Source organism: Wallemia mellicola (assembly GCF_000263375.1).
Source record: "Wallemia mellicola CBS 633.66 unplaced genomic scaffold WALSEscaffold_1, whole genome shotgun sequence".
Lineage (NCBI taxonomy): Eukaryota > Fungi > Basidiomycota > Wallemiomycetes > Wallemiales > Wallemiaceae > Wallemia > Wallemia mellicola.
The window spans coordinates 178,294-190,033 of record NW_006531958.1 but is presented as its reverse complement, the minus strand read 5'-3'; the positions used below and the strand labels follow the sequence as shown (position 1 = coordinate 190,033).

The following is an 11,740-nucleotide window of genomic DNA, read 5'->3' as shown; positions in this document are numbered from 1 at the left end:
AGTCATGTCTTACTACGGGTTGCTAGCAAAGCAGAACCCGTTAAACGATGAAACCAATCCGGTTAAGAACATAACTGTTTTCTTATTACAGTTGATTATCATTATCATTTTGTGTAGAATTTTGTCATTTGGTTTAAAGTATATCAAGCAACCACCGGTTGTCGGAGAAATTATAGCTGGTATTTTACTAGGGCCGACGGTAAGATATATAGTCTTCCTATAGTCTACATAATTTACTGACATTTATGACAGGCATTCGGTGCCATTCCAAATTTTACTGAAACTGTATTTGGCGGGGAGAATAAAGCATTATTAAGTGAGTAATTAATTTTTAGCCTAAATAAAACTCTAATACTCCGATTAGCGTTAACTTCAAACGTTGGCTTATCATTGTTCCTGTTCCTCGTCGGATTAGAAACTGATATCGATCTTATGAAACGTTTATGGAAGGAAACCCTAGTTACGACGATTCCAGGTAAGAATATAAGTTATCAAGTGGTGCATAACTCATATTACATAGGTTTACTCATTCCTTTTGGTGTCGCCGTTGGCGTCTCTGTTATAATGTACAGAGAATTCGCTGATCCATCCATAAACTTTATCGGTTTCTTCCTTTTCATTGCTACTTCAATGGCAGTCACAGCTTTGTCTATTTTATCAAGAATCCTCGTCGAGTTGAACATTATCGCAACGAAATTAGGTGCCATTGCTATAGCGGCTGGTGTATGTAATGACGCATTGGGTTACATCTTACTAGCTATATCAACAGCAGTATCATCCGGTGGTGATCAATTAAATGCGCTTTGGGAATTGCTATGTTTGATTGGTTTGGTCATCTTCTGTTGGTTCGTTATTAGACATGTAATCAGCTACTTCTATAGAAGAAATGAGTACCAGCTCACAACTGGTATAGCAACGATGACTATCGTTGGTGCTCTCATCTCAAGTTGGTTCACTGATATTCTAGGTCTTCATCCAATGGTTGGTGCATTCGCGTTCGGTGCTTGTTGCCCACATGAACACGATTTCCCTGAAAAGATGACAGAGAAGATTGAAACTCCAGTTATGATCTTCTTATTACCATTATACTTTGTTGCTAGTGGTTTGAACACTAACTTTATCCTTCTTGATTCGGGTAAAGCATGGGGTTTAATCTTTTTATTATTAGTTGCAACATTTATTAGTAAAGGTGGTTGCACAGCTGTCAGTTGTCGCTTAGTTGGTTTACCATGGAGACAAGCTATGTGTGTTGCATTCTTGATGCAATCTAAAGGTGTTATAGAATTGGTTATTCTCTCAGTTGGTTTAGAACTCGGCGTCATTTCTGAATTGGTTTATGCTCAACTAGTTATGGTTTTCATTTTGACTACATTGACAGTCAGACCATTAGCTGATTGGGTATATCTTAATAGAATAGATTTGAATGCTCATCCAGGTAATGAGAAGGAAGATACAGAGAGTGGTATAGTTGATCATCCATCTCAAGATACCCAATCTATTGTCATGGTGTTTAACACTATGGCACCACCATTATCCCCTGCATTAAAGTTCATTTCGCTTTTATCACATTCAAAATCATACAACGTTACTAATTTGCATTTACACGCTATTGAAGTAACGTCTAGAGCTTACATTGTTAGAGCGACAGCAGCAGAATACCTCGGACACTCACATATGAACATAAATTCAGAAGGTACTCACTTAGTTGAAGGACTAACAAGCTTCCAAAGATTAAGTGGTGTTAAATGTCTCGGCAAATCTACCTCATTGTTAGCGGAAAGAGATGACCATGTCAGAGTTGCTTTAGAATATGTCAATAATATCGATAGGAATGGTATGTTGATCACTCCTTGGATACCCTCTGGATCAACTTTCGGTACAAAAGCAATGTTAACAGCTGAAGCTGGCACACCACGTTCTTTTGCTGGTGCACTTTTAAAGGAATCAAAGAATGCGATTGGTGTTGTCATACAACCTTTGGATATTTTAGTTAAACATACCACGAAAGTAGCCAAAAGTGATCGTAAACCTAAGATAATTTTACCATATTTCGGTGGTAAAGATGATGAAACTGCTTTAGAGATAGTTAAAAAGATGGCAGCTAATGATGGAATTGACGCTCACATTATTAAATTTAAGATTAAATCTGAATCTGAAGAAACAAAGCGTAAACAAGAAGCTGAACTGAACGAAATGATACCAAACAATCAACCAAAGAAGAGTACTGATGATACATTACATGGTCAAGTAACTATGGTCGCACCCGGAATACAACAAAGTAGAGGATTGAGTTATGTTTTCAATAGAAGAGAATCACATGATGTTGTACCATCAACTGAGATTGAAAATGAGATAATTATAGAAGTCGAAGCTGAGAATATTATTTCAAGCATGATTGATCATCTTCAGCAGGTTCTGGTCGATGGTCATAGCGAAGATATGCTCATAGTTGGTAGAGGAAAATTAGATCAACAGCGCACATCTTTGTTTAGAAGCCAAGCGGACGACATGTTAAATAATAACAAATATCAGATCACGAATGACGAACTTAATGAAATAAAAGACCTTGGTAGAGTTTTAGGTGGGTACTTACACACATTTTCGACTAAGCTAACCAATTTGAAGGATCTGTTGCGCAAACACTCACATTAGAATTGGGTTGTATGTATAACAGAAATGAAGCAGGATGTCCACAGATGCTCGTAGTACAATCATCAACTGACAAAGAACAAATTGAATCTCCTCCAAAATATAAGGAAGATGATCAAGATAATAAATATAATTAGAATAGCATGTGGTCTACGGATGGACATTTGAGCACATTTGTATCGTTTAATCTTCACTTTTTTCGTTATTGTAAAATATCAAATTTTCACCTTAGTAATAGATACAAGTTTATGACAAGATTGCAAGAGCTGATAATCCTGCAATGGAGAATGTGAGAATTACACCCGCGACTGCGCTCTTTGGTGCGCTTGAGTCATCGTTTGATGATGAATTGTTTGATGTTGGTTTAGGACTTGAGCTTTCGCTTTCGCTTTCGACATACATATTAAGACTTGATTGAGTTACACAGTTAGATGAGCTTGGTGTCATTGGTACAGTTGATGGTGTTTCTGTGTCACCAACAGTAATGACAGTTTCGACGCCATCAGTTTGAGTTATCGTGCCTGTCCATCTTTGAGCGAAAGAAGAGTAGGAACCGTCTTCAACTGGGTAAATTCCCGGAGGATAAGCTGCATCAGCATCACACGTTTGGAAGTTCTTTTCACTATAATCACCTGGCATAACGAAACCACAACCCATAATATCGAGCTTGTGTTCACACATGACACTGGATATCGAGTTAGATCGTTCAAGCTATGGCTATTAAGGAACCTACGCAGCTGGGAACTCATCATCACCCGCGGTACAAACTCTGAGACAGAATTGTTCAAAGCTGATAAACTCCATCCATTCTTCGTAAAATGTATCTTCGCCGCTAATATTTGATGTAACATTACCACCAATAGGGTTACCAAGGTCCTTTGCACCATGAGGATCAAGTTCTCCACCGTAATCACCATCCTTGACACCAATTTTCGTGAGATCACCCCAACCCTGGAGCTGAATATAGTAAGGTGTCTTTGTGAAGTGAACACCGCTGAATGTACCCTCTGGAATTAAGCGAGCGTTGTTACGTGGTTGAGTACACCAAGCTACTTGTTCTGCTTCTGTGTCACCAATAGGTTGGTCAGCATCCTTTGGACCAAAGATACAGAAGTCCTTTAAAGGGTTCCATCAACAATTAGTTTGATTGTAAATATCTCAAACTCACGTCTATGTTGTTGATTGTGAGTAAACGCGCTTCAGAATCTTCAGGTGTGTCTGTATCGAGCTCTGGTGTATCCGGGTTTGTTGGACCGTTCTCATTTTGTGATACAACACCAGGGTAATCCTTACTCTGTCCTAAGACTGCTGAAGCCAGACCTAATGCAAAAAGGGAAATTTTTCCAACCATTTGGTGTATTAAGTGAAAGCAGAAACCACTGACGGATTTATCTATGAACTAATATTCATATCACAACGTTTTAGTACATTTCCATATGCGTTCCTTCACACATTCCTAATAACTCTTTAAATATTCAAATGGAATGTAACTAACTAGGTCGTTTTTTACGACTTTCTGGTGATCGGCTTCTATTATGTTCTCGTCTGGATCGTATGAGATTTTCTTCTTTGTCTTTGTCTTGCTTGTATGACAACTTTTTTGAACAATGCCTACATAAAACGACCTTAACTTCTGCGTTCTTTGCTATATCATTTTCTTTGTAGTTAAATGGTAATTCGAAAGGTATCAATTTTGATTCTCGTGTCATGCAACGTATATTAGCGCAGCTTGTCTCTCCGACACCATCCACAACCTCCTGTTTCGTCCGCCAGCGAAGGCTTATTTGTGTTTTGTAATGCTTGAGATCAGCTATGGCGAATTCTTTATACAATGAGTCGTAGTATTTATCAGATAGCTTCTGCGCATACGGGTCTGTGACTTCTTCTGTAGTCTCCTTAACTTCCTCATCACTATCGTATAGGTCTTCATCTTTAAGGAATCTAAATAAGTCTATAAAGTGTTCTTTTCATAATATCCTCACTCACTTGTGATTCTGCTTTATAAGATCAAATTCTGTGACTCCCTTATCTCTTTCAGCTTCCAGGTTAAAATCCCTCCTGTATATCTTCTCTTGTTCATATTTCCATTGTTTGTGTCTATCGTATGCGTTTTTTGACATCTGATAACAAGAATGATGGAATCTAAAGGATATGTACGATAAAAAATAAGGGCAGTACAAATTTCACTTTTTCAAACCTTTTAAAAGCCATTTCGGTATCTTCTTCTCCTTTTTGTCTTCTGTTTCTACTTTCTTCTTTTCTTTCTGCTCAACCATTGGCGTATCAAATGACGGTGGTGTAGGCAGCGAGTCTGCAGACTCGACTAGGCTACCCTTTAGGGGTGCTTTAGAATTTGTCGCGTTTAAGCTCTCATTAGCGAACTTTATCATTAAAATAGACGATGGTGCGAGTCCTAAATCGATTAATGACTTTTGTTCTGTAACTTTGAACTCAATCCTAGGTGGACTTTGATCTGTTGAGTGATTAGAATCTGTGACTCTGTAGAAAGCCAACCTACATAGCAAGAAATCCTCATTTATGTACTTATCGTCTAAAGCCAATTTAACGAAATCATACACGCGTCCAATTTGATCAACGCTGTTGAATTCTGACTGTATTATACTCCTATCTGAGAATTTTATGCGTATTTTGGTCTAGATTGATTATAAGCAGTTTGATTACGACATCATAGAGACCCACAGTTGGCCATTTAGCTTTGCGTTGTCTCTCCTCTTTCTCCCTAATAGCTTTCGTCTTAAGTGGTCCTTCATACTGGCTTTCTAGACGCTTGCTCGTCGCTGTATGCGCTCTCGCCAACTCGCTCGACGTTGGCTCATAGTAAGATTCCGGGTATTCTAATCTATCTAAAGGTCTATTGTAAATATATGTGTTATATAACAAACTAGATGCTCACTTCCGTCCTTTTCGTAGGGTTTATACACTGATATTTGGCGTCCATCCATCTTGATCGTTAGATAGCAAGAAATGATGAAATTAAGAAACAACAAATTTAAAATGCATCATACAATTCATCGACTCAGGTGGCTCTTGGCGAGCTTATCTAGAACAGCTGAGAGATTCTGTGACGATATGAGCTGGTGATACTCTGAATTATATTTGACTCACTTTTGGCGTAACATTCGCATACTTCGACCTTCTAAATCTACACATTTCGTTAGCAACTGATAATAGAATCAAAAAAATAACCCACGTAGAACTCTCAAAGTATGCCTGGACGTGGTTCAACTTTATAAGTCTCAATATCTGGTCGAGTTCTACCAATGTAGGCGGGTCACGACCATCAATAGATTGTGCCATCAAGTAGTTAACATCTACTCTAACATTATCCAGCCCGTGCTCATTTATGACATCAACTTCGCTGCCTACGATTAGATCTAGTATACCTTCAGCAATATGCTGCACAGAATTAGTGTAAGCCTGTTCACGTAATGAGCTTGGCAAATTAGTCAAGGTTGATGAACTAATGAATGATAAATAATCCGTCATTTCACGTAAATATTCACTTGGTTCGACGTCAGTCTTCAAACTGCTTGAGAAATCAGGCGTTAATTCCATCTCAGCCATTTCAAATAGTGAGTCTAGCTTGTTAGCAATCAGGGTGTTTATTCTTGTTAATGTCTGCTGTGAGAGCTTGCGAACGTCTTTTTTGCATTCCAATTCACTGGTTGGCCGTGACTTATCATATAGTGCGCCATGTAGAGCTGTCAATAGGTTTGTTAATTCTCCGGCAGCCAATTCTAAATGACTAGTGTCGACGGCAAGTTGAACCGCTTGAGAAAGGTTATAGATACCCTCTGATATCACGCTAAGCGTCTTCACTACACCCTCCTTAATTAGTCTGTCCAAGGCACTGGCTATCAAACTATCCGTATCTATTTGCGAAAATCCCTCGGTGTATTTGTAAAAGTCATCAATGAAACGTCTCAACAACTTGCATGCTTCTGGGTATATACTTGAAAATGGTAAGTGAATAGGCGGTTTTTGTGAGTATGCAGCTGTAAATGAAGAACTGTCAACCCAGCATACTTCCAATACGCTTTCTAAATCCTTCGTTGAATCTACAACCAAAGCTTGTTGATCACTATTTTTGAAGACTGTCTCCAATTCACGCTTGTAGTTGACGTGTAAGAGGGTAGTATACTCTTCAAACAGAGCGTGAAGGAGTGTGTTCAATTGTTGTACGTCAAATTCATATCTCTCTAAAGTCCATATGAAAGTCATGACGTTCTCCTTAACTTTGAGATAAGACTGTGAAGTGCGTAACCCTTCCCTGACTACATTTGAAATACCCGAACAGATAAGATCCCAAAGGTCATCTACATTAATCTCACTTCTAAATCCATTCGTCAAACCCAATACGTGTTTCTCTATTATGAAAAATCCAACGACGTCTTGTAGCAACTGTTGTAAAGATTCAGAGAAATCTTCATTAGATCTCGCTGAAAGGATCAGATCTGCTTGAGATTTTCTATCCTCTTGGTAGGCTTTCCTAAGATCAGCACGAGCAGCTAAAGCGTCGTAAATGTGTATACAGTGCAAAAGTGGTTTAAAGTCAATGGAGACTTGATCATTATCAAGTGGATCAAAGTCATCCTGGTTCATAACCAATTCTAACGGTGAATTTATACCACTACGTGCGTATACTGGATCAGAGAGCTTCTTCGTGCGCCATTTCTGTTGTCTTTCATTAGTGTATGAGAGAGCGAGACCACCAACGACTCTTTGCACATTTCTAATACCAAGCAACCAATCTTTCAGTTCAAATGATGCACTATCACAGACAGTCTGACGCATCGCTGGAATACTTTCCAAAAGGTGTGCACCGAGTGTGTAATTAGCTAACGGTGGTAATTGATATATAGCCAGGTCATCCAAAGAGCGCAAAGCTGCGTAGTATTTGCCATTTGCTATCAGTTCATCGACTCTCTTCATCAATTCGAGTACACGCTGGAAAGCCTGCATAGTTTCTGTAGCGTCATTGATATTATTGTGTACTCTGTTTATTTCTAGTAGTTCTTTCTTCTGTGGGAGTATATTAGAGCGGCCTTTCGTCTAAGTTGATAAGTATACCTTCATAACTAATGATCTTCCAGCAGACTGCATGTCATCATTCACTTGTACGATCTTCTGCTTTAATTGCATCGTACTTTTACGTACGCCCAACAGAGTCTTGACAGAGCTGACGAAATCCTAAATACGCCATCTTAGATTAGCTTCTCTGTTGGAGTATATACCCACCTGATAGTTGTACTTGCACTGTTCTTCAAGCTCGCTATCTTTCTCAGTAATGAATGCATCCAAGGCCTTTATATAATCCCTCTCCTGTTGTGATTCGTTGATATTCTTCAAAATCGGTCCAAGTAGCTCTAAGGACTCGTCCTGTGCATTCGAGCTATCAAACTCTATGAGATGTACTTGCGACAGTTGCGCTTTTATATCCTCCTCGTTATAATGCGGCCGCTTTCTCGCTTGATGATGCAGCATATAATGATTGTGATAGTGATAGTGTAGGAGATTGTACGTATGTATGAAAATAGGTATTTACAAAATTCTTCCTTTATTAACATTCAAACCTTTGGGAATCTAGCACTAAAGCTCGTTGTCGCTGTTGGCATCGATGGTGTCGACATACTTATTGCATTTGCTGGGTTAAATGGTGTGCTTTTAGCGTTCAAATGACTCTTTTTAATGCTTTGTGACTTCTTCGGCTTTAACTTTTGCTCTTCTGGGCTCTTTTGTACACCAATGTCTGTCATTTCAACTTGTTTTGATTTAGGTATTTTCAACTCAGGTGAGTTGTATGGTAATGTCAAAGCTGATTTTAGTTAGCAATTGTAAACGATGCAGATATATATAAAACCCACTTGGATCTCTTTGGAGAATTCTTACCCATCTTCGCCTTCTTACCCAGTAGTTCTTGTCAACATTCTCTGAAGCGCTTGTTTTGCTACCACTCTTGCCAGTTCTACCACCAAACATCTGAGTAGCTTTGATAGATCCTACGCCACTGCCCTTCTCGAGCGTCTCAATTTCCTTCGTCTTGTTGATCTTCCATTCGGAGTTAGGTGCGCTAAAGTCATGCGCATACATCCAACCTTCACCATCTTCCTTACCAATCGACTTCCATACAAGCCAATCATCAGTAGTCCAGAAGTAAGCGCCTCGGTTGCTCGAAGGTTTGCCCGAGATGCTCGTCAAGTTGACAGTGAAGGGCTTAGCGATTGAAGGTATCTGTACATCATTGAATGGATCGCTAAGATCGACTGGACGCGAGTCTGGCAACTCCCATTTTGGTCTTCTGCCTCCCTGACCTAATCCAGAGTTTGACCAGCGAGGGACACCACCTGTTTTTGCGAGTGTTGACAAACGGCAATCCAAGCGCTGGTTCTCTAATAAGTAAATTGGTACTGATTGGTGATATTCAAGAGGATTATATAATAGAGGGTCCTTGACGAGGGCTTTTTCAGCGTTTAATATGAACTAATGAGTTGTTAATGAGACATTTGACGAAACAGACAACACTAACCTCGCAAATATCGAAATGCAAACTCTCAGCAGCTAAAGAGTAGGCAGTCGCACCTGATTTGTTGCGAATAAATGGGTCCGCTGGTGCACTTGCTTCTGTGAGCAAGAATTTTACAACATCAAGGTGGCCTCTACTGGCGGCATTCATGAGGGCAGTATACCCTGGTCCAGCCTGTAAACCACCAAGGCTGTCAATAATAGATTTATTTGCGTTGTTAAGAATAATTCTAACGGCATCCTCTGAACCGTTAGCTGAAGCATTATGGAGAGCATTCCAGCCATCATTATCAGCGTGTGCGACATTTGCACCGATGCTGAGTAAATAAGTGACTATTGGTATATTTGATGGTTTATGTGATGCCCTAAGTAGAGCGGTTTCACCTTCTCTGTCTTCGAGTTCGACAATCGCGCCAGCTTCTTCTATAAGGTATTTTACGGCATCTAAGTGGCCATTTGTGGATGCAGCGTGTAAAGGTGTAATACCAGATCTCTTGTTAGTTTCATTAGATTGTGTGAATGACGGTTGTATGAGAGTAAGTGTATCGATATCACCGATAGATGCAGCTTTAAATAAAGAATCGATAACCTCATCGTCAGATTTATCACCCGAGGTATTTAACTGCAAGCTATTCTCAAATTGCTGACTGACTTCTCGCTCTGGCTCTTCCAAGTTGTCCTGTGGTTGATAGATGAATTCTTCTTCTTCCTCCTCGTCGTTGCTTTCGTCATATTTAAAATCTTGTTCGTAGTTGAACTCTGTTGTTAAGGGATCGTTCATCGTGATGGTAATCAACTGAGAAGGAGATGGAGATGGGTAGAAGGTATAGCTCTACCTGTCATACTATGGGGGTTGTATGTAACTGGAAGTAGATGATCTCTCATAATATACTATATGTACATTTATAGAAAATTTTCATCTCACACGACTAGATAGAGAGATGATTAACGTAGTAACATTAACGAGCATATATAAACCACCAAAGAGGTTCTGAGAACTGCAGATCTCTGATGCGTCATTAGATGAACGACGACAGCATCAAAGGAAGAGATAATTGAATAGTGCAATAATACTACACGAGTATCTGTAATACTGCTAATAAAATTAATTATTTAAAATAATAAAATTTAAAATCTAATTTCGAATTCCCTCTGGACGGCTTCCTCAAATCTTCTTAGTTCAACTCATTATCAAAGGTAAATAAATAAATAGCAGATAATTCAGGATAATAACAAAATGATAGGGAATGTCGCACAGAAAGTACGAAGCTCCAAGACACGGTTCTCTTGGTTTCTTGCCTCGTAAGCGTTGCACAAACGTAGGCGCAAGAGGAAAGTGCAAGTCATTCCCTAAGGATGACGCTAAGAAGCCAGTCCACCTTACCGGTTTGATCGGTTACAAGGCTGGTATGACCCACGTCGTCAGAGATCTCGACAGACCTGGTCAGTTTTTTTTTGCTTGAAATTTGAACAAAAATCTAACAAACTACTACAGGCTCAAAGATGCACAAGCGTGAAGTTGTTGAACCAGTCACCATTGTTGAAACCCCACCAATGGCTGTTGTCGGTGTCGTCGGTTACGTCGAAACCCCAAGAGGTTTGCGTTCATTGACCACCGTCTGGGCTGAGCACCTCAGTGACGAACTCAAGCGTCGCTTCTACAAGAACTGGTACCGCTCAAAGAAGAAGGCTTTCACCAAGTACGCCAAGAAGCACTCAGAAAACTCAGGTGCTTCAATCACCCGTGAAATCGAGCGTATCAAGAAGTACTGTCAAGTCGTCCGTGTTTTGGCTCACACCCAAGTCAGCAAGACCTCCCTTAAGCAAAAGAAGGCTCACCTCATGGAAATCCAAGTAAACGGTGGTTCAGTTTCTGACAAGGTTGACTTCGCAAAGTCTCACTTCGAAAAGACCGTCAGCGCTTCATCAGTTTTCGAACAAGATGAGGTTATCGACGCTATCGGTATCACCAAGGGTAGAGGTTACGAAGGTGTCACCAAGAGATGGAACGTCACCCGTCTTCCAAGAAAGACTCACAAGGGTCTCAGAAAGGTCGCTTGTATTGGTGCTTGGCACCCATCCAACGTCATGTTCTCTGTCGCTCGTTCCGGTCAAGACGGTTTCCACCACCGTACTGAACTCAACAAGAAGGTCTACAGAATCGGAAGTGCTGAAGACAAGAACAACGCATCAACTGAGTTCGACCCAACTGAGAAGCAAATCACCCCAATGGGTGGCTTCCCACACTACGGTGTCATTCAAAACGACTTCATCATGCTCAAGGGTTGTATCGTTGGTCCAAAGAAGAGAGCTATCACTTTGAGAAAGTCTCACCAAGTCCACACCTCAAGAGCTCACCTCGAAAAGGTCAACCTCAAGTTCATCGATACATCATCCAAGATCGGTCACGGTAAGTTCCAAACCTCAGCTGAAAAGGCTGCATTCTACGGTTCTACCTCTGGCCGTATCGCTTAAATTTAAGCGATTGGTTTTGTACTCATTTATGCTTTTATATTTCTATAATTTAGAATGTAATTATGTGTCATGT

General features: G+C 40.0%; 7 protein-coding genes across 7 annotated transcripts; 2 read left to right on the top strand and 5 right to left on the bottom strand.

Moving 5' to 3' along the window:
* Positions 1-4: 4 nt before the first annotated feature.
* On the top strand, positions 5-2,899 carry WALSEDRAFT_34444 (hypothetical protein; the record flags this gene model as incomplete). The annotated part of the gene is made up of 5 exons (XM_006955716.1): positions 5-199; positions 253-316; positions 365-475; positions 521-2,581; positions 2,626-2,899. The coding sequence occupies 5 exons, from the start codon at positions 5-7 to the stop codon at positions 2,784-2,786; spliced, it is 2,592 nt and encodes an 863-aa protein (XP_006955778.1). The 3' UTR covers positions 2,787-2,899.
* WALSEDRAFT_34442 (hypothetical protein) lies at positions 2,850-4,000 on the bottom strand (the record flags this gene model as incomplete). Its single annotated transcript, XM_006955715.1, has 3 exons — positions 2,850-3,334; positions 3,383-3,765; positions 3,818-4,000. 3 exons carry the CDS (start codon positions 3,998-4,000, stop codon positions 2,896-2,898), a joined length of 1,005 nt encoding a protein of 334 aa, XP_006955777.1. The 3' UTR covers positions 2,850-2,895.
* A 139-nt stretch (positions 4,001-4,139) lies between these two features.
* WALSEDRAFT_61766 (hypothetical protein) lies at positions 4,140-4,769 on the bottom strand (the record flags this gene model as incomplete). Its single annotated transcript, XM_006955714.1, has 2 exons — positions 4,140-4,590; positions 4,636-4,769. The coding sequence occupies 2 exons, from the start codon at positions 4,767-4,769 to the stop codon at positions 4,140-4,142; spliced, it is 585 nt and encodes a 194-aa protein (XP_006955776.1).
* WALSEDRAFT_30743 (hypothetical protein) lies at positions 4,183-5,615 on the bottom strand (the record flags this gene model as incomplete). The annotated part of the gene is made up of 5 exons (XM_006955713.1): positions 4,183-4,590; positions 4,636-5,122; positions 5,168-5,303; positions 5,350-5,513; positions 5,564-5,615. The coding sequence occupies 4 exons, from the start codon at positions 5,610-5,612 to the stop codon at positions 4,833-4,835; spliced, it is 639 nt and encodes a 212-aa protein (XP_006955775.1). The 3' UTR covers positions 4,183-4,590; positions 4,636-4,832.
* Positions 5,616-5,654: 39 nt separating this feature from the next.
* On the bottom strand, positions 5,655-8,154 carry WALSEDRAFT_34437 (putative rsec15; the record flags this gene model as incomplete). Its single annotated transcript, XM_006955712.1, has 5 exons — positions 5,655-5,729; positions 5,776-5,812; positions 5,861-7,692; positions 7,741-7,860; positions 7,909-8,154. The coding sequence occupies 5 exons, from the start codon at positions 8,152-8,154 to the stop codon at positions 5,679-5,681; spliced, it is 2,286 nt and encodes a 761-aa protein (XP_006955774.1). The 3' UTR covers positions 5,655-5,678.
* A 26-nt stretch (positions 8,155-8,180) lies between these two features.
* On the bottom strand, positions 8,181-9,973 carry WALSEDRAFT_66817 (ankyrin; the record flags this gene model as incomplete). Its single annotated transcript, XM_006955711.1, has 3 exons — positions 8,181-8,485; positions 8,535-9,150; positions 9,197-9,973. The coding sequence occupies 3 exons, from the start codon at positions 9,971-9,973 to the stop codon at positions 8,238-8,240; spliced, it is 1,641 nt and encodes a 546-aa protein (XP_006955773.1). The 3' UTR covers positions 8,181-8,237.
* Positions 9,974-10,366: 393 nt separating this feature from the next.
* On the top strand, positions 10,367-11,715 carry WALSEDRAFT_30742 (60S ribosomal protein L3). Its single transcript, XM_006955710.1, has 3 exons — positions 10,367-10,389; positions 10,437-10,635; positions 10,688-11,715. The coding sequence occupies exons 2-3, from the start codon at positions 10,440-10,442 to the stop codon at positions 11,665-11,667; spliced, it is 1,176 nt and encodes a 391-aa protein (XP_006955772.1). The 5' UTR covers positions 10,367-10,389; positions 10,437-10,439; the 3' UTR covers positions 11,668-11,715.
* Positions 11,716-11,740: the final 25 nt, after the last annotated feature.